The sequence below is a fragment of the Drosophila kikkawai genome, chromosome 3R (assembly GCF_030179895.1).
Source record: "Drosophila kikkawai strain 14028-0561.14 chromosome 3R, DkikHiC1v2, whole genome shotgun sequence".
Lineage (NCBI taxonomy): Eukaryota > Metazoa > Arthropoda > Insecta > Diptera > Drosophilidae > Drosophila > Drosophila kikkawai.
The window spans coordinates 20,008,921-20,028,646 of record NC_091731.1 but is presented as its reverse complement, the minus strand read 5'-3'; the positions used below and the strand labels follow the sequence as shown (position 1 = coordinate 20,028,646).

The following is a 19,726-nucleotide window of genomic DNA, read 5'->3' as shown; positions in this document are numbered from 1 at the left end:
GGAAATTGCTACTATTTGGGATTTTTTAGGGGAAAGACATATTTTCATCCGATTGTTTGTTTTGCTTCGTCTTTACTCATTACGTTTTGAACTCAAACCCGAGCGGGCGCGCAAGTACTTTCCGAGAGCGCTCAATTAATTAATTGTGAGCCCATGTGCACGTGTATGTGTGTGTGTCAGCGGTGCGTGTGCGGGAGGGAGAACGAAGATTATTAGCTGAGCGGCCAACTCCCAAATCGAGAACAGAGCGGCAAAAGAAAACAACGCAAAATGCAATAGTGACAACTCCGAGCGGAATGCAGGCTTTGTGCAATAATAATCACTACTTGAAATCGGTTCGGCGAAATCTGTAGCGAAATGCTTCTGTTGGCGGCGGTTTTATTGTGAAAACGAATTTCAACTACGTGTTGCTCTTTTGTTGCCTAATTTTCGGTTTTGTTGTTTTTATTTTCGCAAACGAAAGTCTGCCGATCTGCATGTGTGAGTGGTGATCGGGTAGACGACAGTGTCGGTGTTGGTGGTAAAAGCGGCGCCGAAGACAGCAGCAACAACAAAAGCCTTCAAGATGACTGTGTGGAGCGATTGCAATGCCAAGCAGGCATTCGGCATTGGTGAGTTAACAATTTTTTGGGGGAAATCAAACACATAAATAAATTGGCTAGATTACGGCCCACGGAGAATGTTTAAACAAAGTGCTTTGTAAACAAGCGTGAAGGAGTGGTTTATGGGCTCCTTCCGAGAACCAAATACGGCTCTCTCTCTTGCTCTCGCTCGTTGCTGCGCCCCATGTGCCTGCCCCCTGCTGCGTTTGCTACGGTAAAACTTGTTGCACCTTCTCGCTTACACACGCGCTGTCCATGCCGCCGCCGATCTTTCTATGCCTCGCACCGTAATTTCGTTTTTCTTTCAATTTCATCCTGTTTTTCCAGCCTCTGCGCCTTTGCCTCATTCCACGGCAATGCAACACTAGCACAGAATTCTGAGATTTGCTCTTGAAACGAAAACCTGTTTTCTATCGTCTGCCTGCCTGTTCGCATCCTCCCTCAGCCTCTCGCTCTCCCTCTCGATCGGGTGTGCACTCGCTTGCAACGGATTTACACTCACAGAAAAGGTGCTCGATCCCGATTCATATTCATTGGCAGTGACCATGAAATATCTAATCGCGGGTCGCACTTACAATACGTGTGAATTTTTTATGGGCCCGCTTTGTCGCTCTGTTGACCTTTTCTCTGTTGATTCGTAGATACGACAGGTACAGATTAAAAGGTACAGGTACATGCGGTTGAGCGGAACTCAAAAACTTAGCTAAATCACTCACTTCCACGCACACACTTGCCTAACAATCGAATTGTTTGCACTTGCTGCTTACACATGTCAGCCTTTAACTTTTTTCGTGTTTGTGCTCATGCTAACTGTCGAAATACCCGATAATAGATACTGGAGGGCGTGGCCGGGGGAGTGTGGCCGTAAAAAGTAAATACGAATATGGGCCGTGAGATAAGTTATTATTTATTATTATTTGACATTGGAGCTGTAGTTTTGGCCCCTGTAAATGCGAATTGCCTTACAGAATGCATGGAATTCGAGTGGAGACTCCTTATCAACCAGCTCTTGTCTTATCGCGCTCCTTTTGTTCTGCTTTGCGTCTTAAGAACTCTCGAATACTAAGCCCAAATGCCGAGAAACGCGGCGACAAAATTACAATTCGGCTGTCCCAGTGGGAGATGCGTTGATCTAGCCGCTTTACTTGGCAGCTCATCCATTTTGCTTATTAAAACTTTAATTATAGCTGGACGAAGGCCGGTAAACATTGAGTAATCGCTTTATCTTTTTATGAGCCTCACTTCGGTTATCGTCTATCGATCGACAGCCTGTGTGTGTGCGTGAAATTATTTCCGTTGAATTGTGAGTGTGCTACAGTTGAGTCGCCTGCCTCCTGCATGGCAGCACTCCCTCTTTCATCCGCTCACACGCTTTCCGAGAGATTCTTGCAAGTCCCATTCCTGTCACTGCTCCTTATTCAGTCACACCCACGGACATGCTTTGACGATTTGTCTGTTTGCAGACCAAGTTAAAAGTTTGCCCTGCGGTGACATCTTCAGTTCTCAGCTGCACTACTCCACTGTTCATTGCCTCTACACCTGCAGCCGTCAGCCTCCCTTTTATTTACTCACCCCAAGGTGCAGGGGAGACAGGGAGGGAGGGCACTACTCCACTCGTGCATTCTACTTCTAAATTTGAATAGCAACAACAACCAACCGCGTTAATAATAAATACAACAACATGCAGCGAGGGCAAGAGCAGGAAAGTAAACGTAAAACTTAATGACGCTGAGAGGGAGCTAGGGGGGATAGAGCGGACCTCGGAGTTGATTTGGTTTCTGATTTCAGAGTCTCGCTTTTCTCAATTTAATTAAAATTTTCCAGCTCGTTGGAGTTTGAGATGCATGAAATGTGCCTTTTGATTTGCATAATTTCAAAGGAAAGTCTTTTTTCCCTCTCAACTTCCATTTTCCACACTTTGAGTGAAAACATAATCAATTTTGGCAGCTAACCGAAAAAGGCTTTAAATTTAATCTACGTCTGGCTTGCACAGATTTCTAATTTGGATAACTTTCATGTGAGAATTCAGGTATAACTTTCAGCAACAAGTTTGAATAGAAATGTTTTAATTTTTTCAAATTTTTTTTATGAATTTATCAGAATATTTATATGGTACACTAAAATTTCCTTGGTTTTATCTAGGAACTAAGAATGAACCCCGCTATAAGGCTATATTTTTGGTAGAGACCCTGCCCCCATAATTTCAAAGATATACAAGATAATGTTGCTAAACCGAATAAGAGAGTCCCCCGATATGTGTTATCATGTGGCAGATGCCCTTCCCTTCGGGCAGCTGTATAATTGTTTGCGATGCTGACTCAGATCAGGGGAAGACCACTCATCCCTCGGATTCAGCCATCCTCCGAGGCACTGAAATTGAAGTTTGAAGTTAAGCAACTGGCAGTCGCCACTTGAGTTTCTGATTCCACTTGGAACAGCACCACCCCATCAACCCTGTAATGCAGCGAATCTCCGCTTTCCATTTCGCAATCAAATGGAAACTCAATCGCCGGCCCGCTCCGCCCAAGTTTGTAGTTCACCCCCGTCCGCAGATTGCCAATGTCGGAGATTGTCGCATTTGTGGATTCCCCCTTATGCTAATTGAGCGAGTGCAATCTTCGATTGCTCTCCGAAATGGCTTAATTAAACATAAATTGCCTGCGGCATGGCTTGGATCGAATGCGATCGGGTGGCGGAAAACTGGAAACGTTGGCGGTGGGAGGAGGAGAAGGTGGCTGCGTCATTGGGGCACAGTGCGTCATCCGGTGTCAGTGGAAACTGGTTTCAGCTGCACCAGAAATAAGAGCTGGGGTTGCAAAGGTGGTCTGCTTCCATTGAAATATTTTCACCAATCGTCGCTACTCACATTTGATCGGATTTTTATCAGTAAAATGTATCATTAGGTAAATAAGCTTTAATAGAAGCTGTCAGCATAATAATATTTTCCAGAACCATTATTGTAAAAGAATGTTATGCTGTTTATTCCAGTGAAATTTGTTTCAAAATAGTCCCACATGGTATTATTTTAGGGAATAGCTATTCCAGACGGCAGTTAACCTTACTTGTTCAAAAAGTCATAAAACCAATTTGAGATTGTTTTTAAGTGATTTTCTCAAATGTCCCAAATGGGTCAAGTTTGTGTTTACATTTCCTCTTTTGTCTTTTGTTGCTCCGCAATTTTTTATGGCTCTGCTCCGTAATAATAACGCACTTTTTTTGTTGTCCAAGTTCTTTTCTTTGGTTTCTAATTTGTATCTAGATACTTTTTACGACCGCAGCGACATTAACCGTAACTGTCAACGGCCCAGCGTTCCAAGCGGTTGTGCAAGTATTTTTATGAATTTATGTGCCATCAAATATTGTCATTATCTCTGGGGGTTCTGGAAGGAAGGGGCTGGCGGTGGGTTCGCTTGAGGTTTACCCAATTGGTTATATGCTTGTTGAATAATTCCATTTCGGCAAGCCCAAAAATATGTCTAATGCGCAGAGGAGGGGACAAAAAGGTACCTAACAAAAATATTAAACAATCACTTCTTCTGTCAATCAAAATGATAAATCGATCTATAAATAGTCGTACACTTATATCATTTCATTTAAATTAAATATCATTATTTATTCCAATGAAAGTAAGCTAATAATCAGCGTCACGTAAACCAATCCATCAGAAGTATATCAAATAAAGTGTTTGCGGTGGAACACTTTATTTTATTATTATATTCATCTTTTAATTCTCTGCTTTGATTGTATAGTAATGTATGCTAAATAATTAATTCACAATATCTAATTACAAATTCCTCTCAGCATCCACAATTAGCCGCATCTGGAAATTCAAAACAAACAATAGACATAACTCCCACCGAGCTACTGCCCCAATCCATTCGCCGCCCGATTGTTATTTTTGGTATCCGTATTAATTTCACCCCACTCCCGCTTAGAGATCTCCTCCGCCACTTGTAATTAGTCAATGCCAGAGCATCTTAAGCGATGAGAATCATTATAATTAACCCTCGAAACCGTTCCTCAGGCTTTGGGCAATTAAAGACGCATATGTGGAAAAGTGTATATATAGATATATACATAGCTTCAGGGGCTTAGCTCATAGGAGCTCATACTCGGATATTTATACTCGGATACGGTGAGAGAGCTTCAAACATAAAACAGAGAACAAAAAACAAGTGTGCCTGTGTGCTGAGAATTTGCATATGTGTATGATCATATATAGCCTCTATACAGAATCTTCTCTGAGCCGCGTGCTATTTAAACCAGAAATTTTGGAATGAGCCAAGTTGTGGCTGGGCCTGGCTGTCGCCGCGCCGTCACGTTGTTGTAGTTTTTGTTTCATTTTATTTTCTACTGGCCAGTCACCAGTCACGACGATGCTGACTCCGACACCAATTGATGACGCAGCGCCTCGACTGCGGTTTTAAATATATATTCACGTTGTTATATTGCTACGATTTGTTATTGTTTTGTGTTTTGCATTTTATCTATCTTTGGGCAAACTTTAACCTCGCAAAGTGGGGAGTTTACTGCCAAACAGCACACTTTGTCCACGTGCTTGGAGGTGTTAGTGTTGTTATTTTATATAGGAAAATACATCGAAAATCCCAGGAAGCTCTAAAAGCACAGAAAACCCTAAGAAAGCTATTTATTCCATAGCCGAGCTCGGCTTAAAACGAAAACATGTCTCACTTCCAATTCTACCCACATATCAAAATGAAACTAGAACGCATAATTATTACTCATATGAGCAAAAGATTGTATTTACTCTCTACAAAATGCAAAAAGCGGTCTACTCTGTCTTATCATAATATAAAATGTCTATAGATGGTACTATCAGAAAATCAAAACTTTCAGTAATATTTGATACTGATACTTCTACTTGCTTTTACATTCCACCTCTCTGTTTTTCTCCGTGCAGTTCCATTAAATGAGTCTGGGTATGGTGGATGTATATATTTTTCGTTTACCTGCCTGATTGCCTGTTGAGTGCTGGCTTTTCTCAGTTGTATGTATTGGTCCGTACCCTTTTTATTTTGGCCTTCCTTCCCCTGCCATTGAGCCGTGACTTTCCTGCCCTTCTCCACGTCCCTGCTTATTTATAGACCAAGAACTTGTGCATTTCATTATTTATGAGCATTTCCGTTAGTCAACAAGTTTTCGTTGCAGCAGAAAGAAAAAAGGGTCTTGGGATAGGCTTTGTTTGGCTTATCGTCGCACTGGAGAAAAGGAAATGGGCTCGATTTAATGACGTTTTTGATCGTTCTTGAACCCAACCCCACAACTGCCACTGCTCCTCCCCCGCACTGATCGGGACTTATAGGTGTGTCGCTCACTGTGACTGATTGCTTGACCGAAGCACCAACGCCGCTGCCGACGCTGACGATGATTCACTCACTTGCCATTTCCGAGTATTTACTTAAGTTGCGCATAAGTAGCCGCAGAAAATTAATTCCCTTTATTAGCCCTGCGCATTTGTATATTATAAATAAATCCAATCGATTCGATAAGTCTTTGTGGCTATTGGCTTTGATCTAATTATACGCGCTTCTTGGGAAACTTTCGCAGCTGGGAAAGTTCTCCTTGGAACTGGTTTCCGCAATTGACCCAGTCCCACTCCAAGTTAACTTTCCACGCAATTGGACAGAAGAAATAAAATGCAAAGCGCAAAAAGAGTAACAAACCAAACACAATTTTACGGATACAATAGCGGTCAGAATAGTAGCATTGAACGAGTTCTAAACTTAAGTGGTTTTATATTGTAGAACATTTTGTAAAAATAGTAATATAAATATTTGATAAGAAAAGTATAAGCAGCAAAGAAATGGGATTATTTAAAAGACTACATATTTGAGTTTTTCTACATTATGGTTGTATTCATGTAAAGAAATAGTCCCTAAAATTTCAATTTATATTAACATTATACTACTACTTAAAAAACTTTTTAAATTTAATTTGAAAATGTATGGATATTTTTCTTGACCGCGACTGTGCCAGTATGACAGCAGAGCGACAATGAATACCTTTTGCGAATTGCTGCCGCTGTCGCTCTTAATGTGCTGTGGAGGTCGTTCTCGCTTGTTATGCCTTCCATCGAGATCGGGCAGAGCGCGAACGTTGCGAGCATCGGTCATTGGACCGTGGCTGCTTCGCTCCCGCTGCTCCTGTTTCTCCTCTGCTGCGCAGTCGCCATCGGCACCACCACCACCATCGCGCCCAGTCCCAGCCCCAAGCATTACCACCACCGCCATCAGCAGCAACAGCCGCAGCACCCCCACCATCACCACCACCACCCGGAGCGTGCCACGCGAAGGCGGCTCAGCTTTGTTTTGTATCTTTTTGTGCTTGACTGCGGCGCTGGGGATGCGAGTGTACGGGCTTATATGGGGGATGCATATGTGTGCTCGCCCAACTATACTCGCATATATATTTAATATGTTATATGGCTGTCGTATATCTCTGAAAGTTGCACTATCAAGACGAGGAGGAAGTTTGTCGGCGACGATGATGTCGTCCAGGGAGATGGTTATGTCCCATTAAGTCTCATGTAGGAAAAGCAGCAGCAGCAGAACTACTCCTTGAGGAATATAAGACAAAAGGGGATTATAAACTATTATGTTTAAATTAAAATTTAAAGCTTATTTAAAGCTTATTTGCCAGAATCCAGACCTTAAAAACCAATATTCTTCAGAAAAAATAATATGCACTTTCTGGACTAAATGAAACTATCCATTGTTTACATTCTAAAAAAGGCTTATCTAGTAGAAGCAAACTAGCAAGGCGTTGGATTATATGTTTTTCCCCACTTCTTAGTATGATATCAATTTCTGTTTCGAATGCAAATGCGTCATTTGCAGTTCTCGTCAGACATCCGAGTTTTATCGTTATTCGAGTTTCGAGGAAGTTGCCCAAAGCTAGATCCATTTTCCCGTTGCGTTTCTGGTTCAGATCTTGTGTGTTGGATCTCACGTAGAAGGGAAATGGCGTTCTGGTGGGATGGCTGAATGGATGCTAGTGGGGGCGATGGGTTTATCAAATATCCCATCCGCTGTGGTGCGCAGATAGCGGCAACCCAGTTTCCGATGATCAGCGCTTCCCCTCTTGGTGGCATGGGCTAATTGATAACCTTCCGCTCCCGTTGATTCGCGTTGATTTTGCTGTGATTTCGCTCAGTTCGCAGCGACTGACAACGGGGAAAGGTGCTCAAAGCTAGGCTAAGCTCGCAGAGATTCTAAATTCTATTGTGCTTTGAATATTATTAGAGGCTAATTAATATTTGCTTATTTTCTAATTTTCAGCCAAGTGCAATTTCGACCAGGAGACGAAGCCACATCGCCTCAATCTGGATGTGGGCGATGCGGTCATAATACTCAAGGAGACCACGCACTGGTACTACGGCTACAGGCAAAAGTGAGTATAATATACAATAATAAATCTATGAATGTTTAAACTCAATAAAAATAGTAATCTTTTATATAAGATGCTATTTATTAAATACTAACTTCTCCCAATAAATTTCTAAAAATACATGTAATTATACACCCGTAACACCTAGCCCAAGCAATAAATACTTTTTTTGAAATTGTCAGTCTCAAGATTTCATCAATTTGTTTGTTAAGTATGCAGTGCTATTATTTCAAACTCGGTTTGTTGTCTAATCAGCAATCTCAGTGAGATCTTTTCCCCCGACTTTCACTGCAGTCTCGTTAGTCTAATGCATATGCATGAGCTGAGGGAAAACATCCCATTCCATCCCATTCCCGACATTAGCGGACAAAACAGAAAACAGCAGCAAAAGTTCAGAAGCGGAAATGCTTGAAACAGATTTTTCACAGGCAGAGCAGGCCGGAGCGAAGCGATCGTAAATCAGGTACACAAGCGCCGCCCATTTGGTTTGGCCTTTGTTTACTCCTCCAGACCCTGGTTATTTCGGGGGAAATCTGTGCCAGCGGCTGCCCAGCGCTCCTTCATCCTTCCTCCGACCAGTTGCCGCCATGTGGCTGCCGCATCGATGTCGAAAGATAAAGTTTTCTTTGCCCCTTCCACCATTCAATATTTATATATTTGTATGGTCTTCTGACCTGACCCTTTTGCTGCCGCTTGGTGTGTTTGTGGCTTTGGGCTCGTTTCATTTTATGTACATATGTATCTCGCTGCTCTGGTTGCTTGTACGGGTTTTATCTGGAGGCGCTGGCCACCACGTCTTCTTATCAAGAAAAACGAGGAAAACGAGAAGAACAGAACGCCATCCGAATTGACGGGGCTGACCTTTTTCCATATTTCTGCTGACCCAAACAACCCCACTCCAAGTGGAACCAGAGATTCAGAGATGGACAGCACACACAGACAGAAGCACAGCAGATAGCCAGACATCTCGGATGGAAGAATAAATATATACGATGGGTAGCGAAGAAAGTAAATAAATAAATAAATTCCCCGATCGCAGTGAGACCACAGTAGGAAAAACCAGTTGAAATCCAGAAGGTGCTCTCCCTTAATTTGCCTTAATTGTGTCGAATAATTCCCACACTTCACTGTGTGGAAATTAAAGGCGAGACGAGACGATACTCGATACTGCTGATAACCTCTTTGGCCCGAATTTCATGTTTGCTTTCGGTTCTCTGGTTCTGGCTCCTCGTAAAATTCCTATTTTTGTTTGTAGGAAAATATCAATTTTAATTGTACATTTTCTCACGATTTTAAAGCGTAAACATTGAAAATTACAACGATTCTCTGTCTGGGCGGACAGGGGGCATCGAAATCAATTGGCAATGCTTAATCAAATCGAAGGTTACACGGATAGAGGGGAGGAGAGAGATACCTTAACCGAACGACCATATAGAACTTTGGCCAGAGTTCAGGGACCTGTGGAGGGAATGGAAGATACGAAGGGGCAGCTGATTCTCTAAGTGATGAATGCCTCGAGCAATTAAAGCGGCCACCCCGCATGTCAAGCGGCGAATTGAGCCAAATTACAGCATTCCAATTCATCCGACAATGTCACACTTTGAGCGCACTTCCTCTGCAGACGCCGCAAACAACACTGAAGATATTATTTGAAATTTAAATATGGAAATATACAATTTAAACAATTTTTTATTATAGATAAAAAAAAACCTCACCATTAAAATTTACCTTATATATTGTATAATACCCAGAGATATAGAGTATTACTGACCACTTATCCTTATTTCTTAAAAATGACAATTTGTATAATTAGTTCTACTTTCAAGGAAGCAAATTATTATTTTTTCAAGTGTGGTACACTTTCCTTCACTCCAAGATCCCCTATCGCTGGGCTCGGGTTGGGTAATTCATCATCAGCCGCGATGGCTGCGTTGAATGGTGTCATATATGTAAATATAAAGTGTCCACAGAGAAGCATCGCGTCAGTTTGATTCAAAATGCTTCACTTGCCCCATAAAGGGAAGCCACAAAGTGAGGCTTCACTGTACAGACTGACTGTAAAACACAAAGTGGCAATTTGTTTTCCCTTTTTTATGTTGCATCCCATGTGCATGCCACATTTTAATGACTCCTCCCCCTCTTTATTCATATTATTGTTGCAGAGCCAAGGAAACACGCGGCATATTTCCCAAGAGTTATATACATTTGTGCGAGTACAATATCGTGAACGGGGAGTTTTGCATTCAGCGAACGGATATTGTTGAGGAGATCACCAAAGTGCTCCTGGAGTGGGGAGGCATAGCAAAGGACTACTTTCTGGTAAGCTCAAATGTCTTTTTCTAAAAAAAAGCCGATTCTTTAATAAATGTTTTTGTGGCCATTGCAGTCTACAAATCCCAGCTTTCCAAAGATTCGCCGGAAGATGAACGAGTTAAACAATAATCGGGCGGCCTTGATCTCTGGAAATCTGCCTCTGGACGAGGTGCGCAAGGTTAAGCTGCAGGCCACTAACCAGATTGATACGGGTAACAAGCTCCTCGGCCTGGACATGGTGGTAAGGGATGAGAGCGGCAACATTCTGGACACCAATGCCATTTGCACCACCGAGCTGTACGAGCAGCACGTGCACGCCATCCAGCGTATCGACAAGGCCAATGTGAGTTATTTAAAAGTGAAGATATATATTTATAGGTAATTATAACAATTCTTTGTTTTCCCTTTAGCGGCTTTCCACCGAACGCGGAACGACGCGAACCCTGAACAAGTTCTCGCACAACATCCTGCTGCACGTGAACGCCTTCGTTTGCAAGTTCCAGGAGGATTCCGACCTGCTCTTCACCCTCTTCGACGGAGAGACTCACAAGCCCATCAGCGAGAACTATGTGGTAAAGTGGTCACGCACAGGAATCGCTCGGGACATCGAGCAGATCGACAACAACCGAGTGCTTTTCACCGATCTCAGCAAGAGCGATCTGGGCATCGCCAAAATGTACCTAGTGTGCTATGCCATTCGCATCGGAGCCATGGAGTTCAAGGAGTCAACGGATGGCAAGCGGACCAGCATGAGCATAGCTAACAGCATGCTCAATGCATCCAGTCGCAAGGCTTCGCAGCTGTCGGTTAGTTCTAGTGGTTCCTCTGGCAGTACGGGCGAGTATATCATCCGGCGGCCCTTTGGAGTGGCCTGCAAGGACCTCACGCCAATCATCAGTAAGGCGGAGGACTTTCGCGGCAATTTGGACTTGCCGTTCATTATGTGCGACAAGGATACGCTGGATGGAACGCTTCGCAAGCTAATCAGCAACAAGGACATTGGCAAGATCGACTCCAAGATGGCGGTGACCATCGAGGTGCTGCGCGGCGACATTAAGCAGATTAAGGAGGATTTCCCACGCCTGGTGCACACCAACGTACCAGTGGCTCGCAAAATGGGCTTCCCCGAGGTCATTCTGCCCGGTGATGTGCGCAATGATCTCTACCTGACCATCTGCAGCGGAGAATTTGCGCGCATTGCCAAAACCTCGGAGAAAAATGTGGAGGTTTCAGTGTGTGTGGCCAACGATCAGGGTTACCTTATTCCCGGTGTGCTCAGCATTGGAGCCGGCCACCCACCCATTGATGAATACAAATCAGTGGTGTATTACCACGATGACAAGCCCAAGTGGCAGGAGACCTTCAAGATCCACGTGCCCATCGAGGACTTCAAGCAGTGCCATTTGCGCTTTGTGCTCAAGCACCGCAGCAGCAACGAGCAGAAGGATCGCACCGAAAAGCCATTCGGCCTGGCCTACGTACGCTTGATGCAGGCCAACGGAACGACCATTCCCCAGGGCCAGCACATCCTCGCCGTCTACAAGATCGATCACAAGAAGTACGATAAAACGGTGGCCAACAGCTACATGGAGCTGCCAGCCACAGTGGCCGAGTTGCAGGGCACTAGGCCCTCAACCAGTGGACTTAGCCTGCTGCCCAAGGACCAGCTCTCAATTGGCGTCAACTTGTGCAGCACCAAACTTACGCAGAGCGTGAGTCTGCTTGGCCTCCTCAATTGGTCCGCCCACAAGGAGACGCTGGAGCAGTCACTGACTGCCCTGTCCACGGTGCCCGGCGAGGAGGTGGTCAAATTCCTGCAGGACATACTCGATGCGTTGTTCAACATCCTTGTGGAGAACGACCAGCCCGAGAAGTACGATCAGCTGGTCTTCATGAGCATCATACATCTGATTGAAACCGTGTCCGATCTCAAGTACCAGCACTTTCTCACCGTTCTAGATGTGTACATCAACGAGAGTTTCTCCTTTACGCTGGCGTATACGTAAGTAGATGGTTGATTTGGCAGAGATTCAACGGCTAACTAATCTTTTTTTAACGACACTTAGCAAACTAATGGATGTGCTGCAGAAGAACATCAGCGATGCCATAACGCCGAAGGAGAAGTCCGTCGACGGGAACACGCACGAGGAGAGTGCAGAGGTCCGACGGCTCTATAAGACCACGCGGTACCTGCACTACGTAATGAAGTTTGTGATCCGTTCGCGGGTGCTTTACGCCGAGATGAACTGCAACACGGACTACGTGGACTTTGCCACGCGGCTGCAGGAGCTGCTACGCATGTTCATCGATATGATTGGATGTCCCAGCAATCTGCTAAAGTCCGAGGGAGCGCTGCTCAAGAACCTGCACATTATAGCCACCGATCTGATGCAGGTCTTCGATCAGGTGCGCTTGAGGTGGGTTGCTAGTTGAAATAATATTAAAAAATTCTTATAATTAATTAATTATTAAATAATTCATTTTATAGCGTATCTATTGTGGAGATCCTCGAGAAGTTCCCGCCACGCCGACTCACACAGTCCAAGATGGGCTGCATCAAGGATTTTGTCGACACAAAGCTCTTCACTTTGCCCAAATGTCGTGCCATTTTGCTACCCGTGTTTTGTAAGCACATCAGGGATCATCTCGAGAGCAAGGAGGAGGTAAGTCATCGAGTCATAGCCGCATTGCGTGTGCCACTAATTTACCATTTGGAAACTGCATTTTGTTCTTAATCCGATGCATCGTCTTCGAAAATTGTCTTGTGAATGCAAACGCCGGCAAGACGCAAAATTAAAACATAACCCAAACACATGATCAAGTGTCAAGACAGCTCCGAAAGTAACTAACTAAATTCAGCTTAAATAATTAAATACGAATAATTTTGGCGTTCCCACATTTGCTTATGTTACTGTCTTAACTTTCATATAATTAATTAAATTTCAATTAAGTAAAACGAAAGGTAAAGGAATTCATTTCAGAAAGCTTTGAATGTTATATCTCCATTGTTAAATTAACTCTATTAAAGCCATAAAACAATTAATTTATACCATAAAATAAACTATTAAAGGCTTTCAAGTTGAAATGTTCAACAAAACCTTAATACAAAAACTTGTACCATCAATTACATACATTATTACTCAGGGACATCAAACATACCGGCAATATTTTAGGATCTTGACATGTGAATTTGTCTTAATTTTGCTCAGTTTTAGTTTGAATATATATTATTAACTAGTTAAGCGTGTGTTTATCCTGCTAGCAATGTTTATTTAGTGTTAAGCATGTTGCATTTTGGTTACTAGTGATTTTTAAGAACGTTTTTGGCATGCAAATTCGATTGATTTTAGTTTTTATAATGTTAATGTTATGTTGTGTGTCTTGTGTCCTAGTTTAGATCAATGTTTTGTCCTACACCTAAGCAGCACACAAATTATTATACAAAGTAGTGACTTAGCCAAGTGACTTGCCCACGATAGCTCCATGTTAGTTAGCGATCTTCCTGTGTGTGTGTTAATAGCGATATCCATCTGTCCATGGGGCGTAGCGAACTCATGTAAATGTTGTGTAAACATTTCACAGGCGTGTTTAGTTTTGGCCAATTTAGTATTGCACCCGCTCATCCACAGTCTCATTGTCATTGTTAGAGAGCAATTTGCATTCAGAGCACCTCACAAATCACATCACACACACACACACAAAAACCACCTGGGAACACACACACCGAAACACCAAACACACCCTCGCAATTGTGAATGTGCAATCTCTACACACTGGCACCGTATATCTATCTGTCTGTAACTCTTCTCTAAATCATTACCGCTAAGTGTTTCTCGTTTTCGTATCCAAATATCAATCAAAATCAATCCGAATCTTTATTCACGCACAACCCAACCCAACAATCGACGTGTTGCTATCGCTATTGCTTGTACAAAAACTATAGGGAGACTCGAAAACCGATATCTGGCAGCAAGAAAAGAATCTTTCGAAAGCCGCCAAAGTGCTCGGACAGAAAAAATCCCAACTGCACACATGTGATACTACTGCCAACAAAAAGGTAAAGGAAATGAATACATAACTCTCTCATCTAGAACTTCAGGTCGGGTGGGGTCGAGTCCCCCGTTCCCGAGATCAGCCTCAGAGCCCCCTTGAATTGTGACCCAACATGTTTTGTTTTATTATCATAAACACCTTACCGCCTAAGATTTCTATGTTGCCGCTTTCTTGGCCAGTCGCTCAGTTTTGGACTTGGAAAGCTTGCTCAGGCGGTGGGGGAAAATCCTGACCAGCCTCCGCTCGACATCCGCTAAGTTAGGCTTAAGTTGTTCCAGCTTTTTGCAATGCAATGTTCAATGGTTACGTGTTTTTTTTTAATACCTGCAATGTTTTTTATGTTAATTATATTAAACACTAATGTTAACCTCGCCCTGAGAAGCCCAGAGACAGACAGTTGGCGGAGTCCTGAAGAACTACACAGGCCGACAAAATTTGAAAAAATAGAAACCAAGAACTGGAACATACTTTTTCGATAGCTTTTTAAAAGATTTATTCGGTTCTTGGTTCTAAAAAAGCTGTCGACCTGTGCTATAGAAGAGTTATAAGATTTAAATAAGAAGCTATTTCGTTTGTCATTTTGTGAAATTGGGAAAGAGATAGAGAATTTAAAGCAGATTGTTTTTTACAGTTGTAAAACCTTTATCCTTTCCTAAATAGTCCCAATTTGACTTGAATTGAAAACTTGAAAGCAACCTTGCAATCTCTAAAAGTTAATCATTGCCTTGTTCCTCTCCATTTGTGACCCTCTCTAATCAATATCCTTTTTCGTCGTTAGATTGCCGAGTGCATCAACATCATGAACAATATACTGAAGCTGCTCTTCCGCTCGGATGTGGGCTCCACGCACAACGATGTCCGCGACATCATGATCATCTTGCTGCGCACGGTGATGAAGGCCGCCCGGGTTTTGGACAGAGACACGGGGCTGGTGGGCAGGTTTTTTGCCATCATGCTGGGTATCCTGCAGCGCATGGATGCCCAGCACTATGAATATCTGGTGAAGGATCTGCATCAGCGCGACGAGCTGAAGGACTTTGTCATAGAGATTCTGCTGGTGTTCGAAGAGCTGGTGTCACCGCACTTGAAGGAGGTTTTCCCGCGCGATTGGATGGACATGATCATGCACCAGAACACTGTTATCCTTGGAGCACTGAAGAACCTAAGTGTGGTCATAACAGACTACTTCCTGTGTCCGTTTGAACGGCAGATCTGGTCGAACTTCTTCCAGTGCTCCATCGCCTTCCTGGTGCAGTCGCCGTTGCAGTTGAACGACTTCAATGACAACAAGAGGCAGATAGTGTTCGCCCGGTATCGTGATATCCGGAAGGACACGGCGACGGAGATCCGGAAGATGTGGTTCCAGCTGGGCCAGCACAAGCCCAAGTTCATACCGCAGCTGGTGGAGCCCATACTGGAGATGAGCATGATCCCGGAGAAGGAGCTGCGTCAGGAGACCATTCCCATCTTCTTCGACATGATGCAGTGCGAGTACTACAGCTCCCGGCTGGAGCAGGAGAGCTACGGGGACACCAAGTTCAATAATGCCCACCACAAGGGGAACTTCTCCGACTTTAAGACGGCGATGATTGAGAAGCTCGACATCCTAATCGGAGCCGGCAAGGGCGATGCGGAGTACAAGCAGCTGTTCGAGACCATCATGATGCAGCGCTGTGCTGCGCACAACACCTTGAATGTGGATGGTACAGCCTTTGTGGAGATGGTCACCCGGCTGATGGAGAAGCTGCTGGAGTACCGCTTTATCATCCAAGACGAGAGCAAGGAGAACCGCATGGCGTGCACCTTTTCGCTGCTCCAGTTCTACTCCGAAGTGGACCTCAAGGAGATGTACATTCGGTATGTGTACAAGCTCTGTGCCCTCCACATGGAGTTCGAGAACTACACCGAAGCGGCCTTCACTCTCAAGCTGCACACGGAGCTGCTGCGGTGGACGGACACGGCGTTGTCGCTGCAGCTGCGCAGCTTCCGGCATCCGAACTGCGTAACCCACCGCCAGCTGAAAGAGGCCCTCTACTTCGAGATCATGGAGTACTTTGACAAGGGCAAGCAGTGGGAGTGCGCCATCGACATGTGCCGCGTGCTGGCACGCCAGTACGAGGAGGAGACCTATGACTATCTGAAGCTGGCGGAGCTATTGAAGATGATGGCCATGTTCTTCGAGAAGATCATCAAGGAACTGCGCCACAATTCCGAGTACTTCCGGGTGTGCTTCTACGGCCGGGGATTCCCGCGTCTCCTCCAGAACCGCGTTTACATCTTCCGGGGCAAGGAGTACGAGCGGCACAGCGACTTCTGCGCCCGGATGCTGGTCCAGCACCCGCAGGCCGAGCTCATGCAAACGTTGGAGGCGCCCGGCGAGGACATCACCAACAGCGACGGTCAGTACATACAGGTGAACAAGGTGGAGCCGATAATGGACCAGTCCTACAACAAGTTCAACGACAAGATCGTAAACAACGAGATCGTCAAGTACTTTGCCGCCAACAACGTACAGAAGTTCCAGTTCTCGCGTCCCTTCCGCGACAGCAGCGGCGGTGGTGGTGGTAACATGGACGATGTGAGGAATCTGTGGCTGGAACGCACAGAGCTGCTCACCCGCTTCCCGCTACCGGGAATACTGCGCTGGTTCCCCGTCATTGAGACCAACACTTTCAAGATCTCGCCGCTGGAACGGGCCGTTGAGATAATGAAGGACACAAATCGGGACATTCGGCAGCTGGTCATCCTGCACAGGAGCGACGACAAGCTGCACATCAATCCGTTGAGCATGAAGCTCAGCGGCATCGTGGATCCGGCCGTGATGGGTGGCTTTGCCAAGTACGAGGAGGCCTTCCTCACCGAAGAGTACTTGGAACAGAATCCCGACGACAGGGACCTGGTTGAGGAGCTAAAGGAGCTAATTGCTAATCAGATTCCTCTGCTGGATATAGCCATTGGAATTCACCGACAACGGGCGCCCGACAGCTTGAGGGCAATGCAGGAGCACCTGGAGGATTGCTTCAGTGAGATGCAGCAGCATGTGGAGTTACGCTACGGCTGCCGGGCGTGCGACCTGAAGAGCGTACGGGATACGGTGGTGATGCGACGCACCAACTCTATACTGCCGACCCTCTTCGATGGCAGCAACATCAACCGGCACTCGGAGACGAGCATGGGTTCATCAGAGTAAGTCTTCCTCCATGTTTTGCTGAACTAAAGCCTAACCTGTGTCTTGGTTTCTTTTGCCAACTTGCAGCAGCGGCCTGTCGAAGTCAACGTTTCTGCCGCGGCCACAGACCTCTTCGATCAAGACCACTCTGGCCAGCTTTAGCTTTAACACCAGGTGAGTGAACGAAGGTTATTGAAAGCCCCGCCCTAACCAGATAACTCTTCTTCTGACCTCTCTCCATGCTGACTAACCCTGCTGCACTCTCAGCTTGAGGCTGTAATTTGCATTTTCATTTTGTTTGATTTTTCAATTTGATTTTTTTATTTTTGTTTATTTAAATTTGCGTTCTGTTGCTTATTCTTCTACGCTTACCATGTCCAGACCCAGTTTGGGACACTCGCCGAGCACCAAGAGCAGCAAGACCAAGGACAAGACCCCCGCCAAACGGCGATCCATGAAAAAGGTGAGTAAGGGCTTTTATTATGGATCTCTGTAACTAACCGACTCTTTAAAACAGGATCGCGAGGCCCTCAGCTTGCCCAGCAGTCAGTGGTATACCCCGCCATTGAGCACCATTACCTCGACGCCCGAGAAGGAGATCAACACGTCCATAGCATCTTTGGGCAGCGTGTCCAACAGCTCTTTGAGTGGTCCCAAGACGCCAGATCCTCATGTCCTCACCGAGGAGGTAAATTCGAAAGGAATTAAGGTCTGGAGTCCACCAACTAACTCTGTTAACCAACTTTTAGCTCACGCCCAAGCGACCTTTGCGCTCGGAAAAGGAAAAGGAGCGCCGGCTGTCGCGCCCAGCCAGTATAGCCACGCCCACGGCCAGCATCAAGAACTTCCCCGACACACGATCCCTGTCCGAGAGCAGCAATCGCAACTCAGTCGGTGGGTTAACAAGACACATAAATAATTTAAGTTCCATTTCATTAACCAATTTCTTTCTGTAACCGCAGAGACCACAGATTCCACATCGGAGGAGGACATTCAACCGCCGCCGTTGCCCGCCAAGGCCCGAGATTCCACGGACTTTTCCAGCCTGTCTCAGAATATGGATTGGACACCCAATGGCTATGCGATGCTGGGCACCCTGAGCAGCACCAGCACCAGCAGCATGAGCACCACATCGACCCTGACAAAGACCAGTATTACGAACACCACGTACGAGTATTTGGAGGCCACTAACTTTACCCTAGTGGATGGCAGCAAGCCACGTCCACCGACGCCGCCGCCGAAGCCATCGCGCCACAGCAAGCACATTCCATGATAAGGGTTAGCCGAGGGTAAAGGTGTGTCTCTGTCCCAAAGCTTCCAGTGTAGCGCCATAAAAATGTTGAAACGTTTACGTTGTCGAGTGCCAAATATGTTGTATTCCTGTTACTACATGTATAGCGGCGGCAATTGAGCCACAAAGCACCGACCTATCGCCTCAACCTACGACCAAATCAAGTGTCTTAAAAAACGATCGATCGCATTAGATTATCCGATTACTTTTAGCTTTGGTGTTAAGTGTTTCGCTTACGTTTAAATGATATTATGTTGAACATGCGGTCATTTTTGTCGTCAACTGCTTGTCTTCCACAAGTACTAAATAATAATGTGTGTTGTACCTTAAGTTATCTACAACTTAGTTATAAGCCGAAAGCTGTAATTCGTACGTTTCTTTATGCAAACAAGTGCCACAAGTCTATATGCAATAGCAACTATCTACGATTTTACGAGCATGCATATTAATGGTTTTAGCACAAATTTACTAACAAGTCAATTACAAAAACGAAACGAAATCTTGTATGCCTCAAATTTTAGATAATGTAATTTTTTAAAGAATGCATATTTACACTGCTGTTTTTTATTTTTTTTTGAACGATTCAGAAATAGCCATAATTTAGAGCAACTAACCGATGAGATTAATTCGGTAGACGTATTATATAAATACTATATATATCAAGGCACAACTATTTTAACAATGTCGAGTATACACATGTATATTTCATGTTTAGCAACAATCAATGTATAATTTTCTTGTGTTTTAAATGGATTCTGTGTAATTCGCGATCTGTGTATCGGCCAAAGATTAAGCAATAATGACTAGCATTAAGCGTTTGACCATTATGTTACCTGTATTAAACTATATACAACCTTGAACCTTGAAATAAAGAACAACTTACAATTTTAT

General features: G+C 44.6%; 1 protein-coding gene across 1 annotated transcript; it reads left to right on the top strand.

Moving 5' to 3' along the window:
• Window positions 1-91: 91 nt before the first annotated feature.
• On the top strand, window positions 92-19,725 carry mbc (myoblast city). The gene is made up of 14 exons (XM_017168045.3): window positions 92-611; window positions 7,901-8,012; window positions 10,172-10,328; window positions 10,396-10,665; window positions 10,733-12,324; window positions 12,389-12,739; window positions 12,811-12,985; window positions 14,266-14,379; window positions 15,154-17,561; window positions 17,632-17,718; window positions 17,926-18,007; window positions 18,062-18,232; window positions 18,294-18,438; window positions 18,507-19,725. The coding sequence occupies exons 1-14, from the start codon at window positions 566-568 to the stop codon at window positions 18,815-18,817; spliced, it is 6,021 nt and encodes a 2,006-aa protein (XP_017023534.1). The 5' UTR covers window positions 92-565; the 3' UTR covers window positions 18,818-19,725.
• Window position 19,726: the final 1 nt, after the last annotated feature.

What these genes read in the sequence shown, in the direction of transcription:
- mbc (XM_017168045.3), top strand. Translation starts at nt 566, where the DNA reads ATGACTGTGTGGAGCGATTGCAATGCCAAGCAGGCATTCGGCATTG. An exon ending in ATCTCGAGAGCAAGGAGGAG is followed by an intron (nt 12,986 to 14,265) that starts GTAAGTCATCGA and finishes CAAAAACTATAG; the next exon opens with GGAGACTCGAAAACCGATAT. An exon ending in AGCTTTAGCTTTAACACCAG is followed by an intron (nt 17,719 to 17,925) that starts GTGAGTGAACGA and finishes TACCATGTCCAG; the next exon opens with ACCCAGTTTGGGACACTCGC.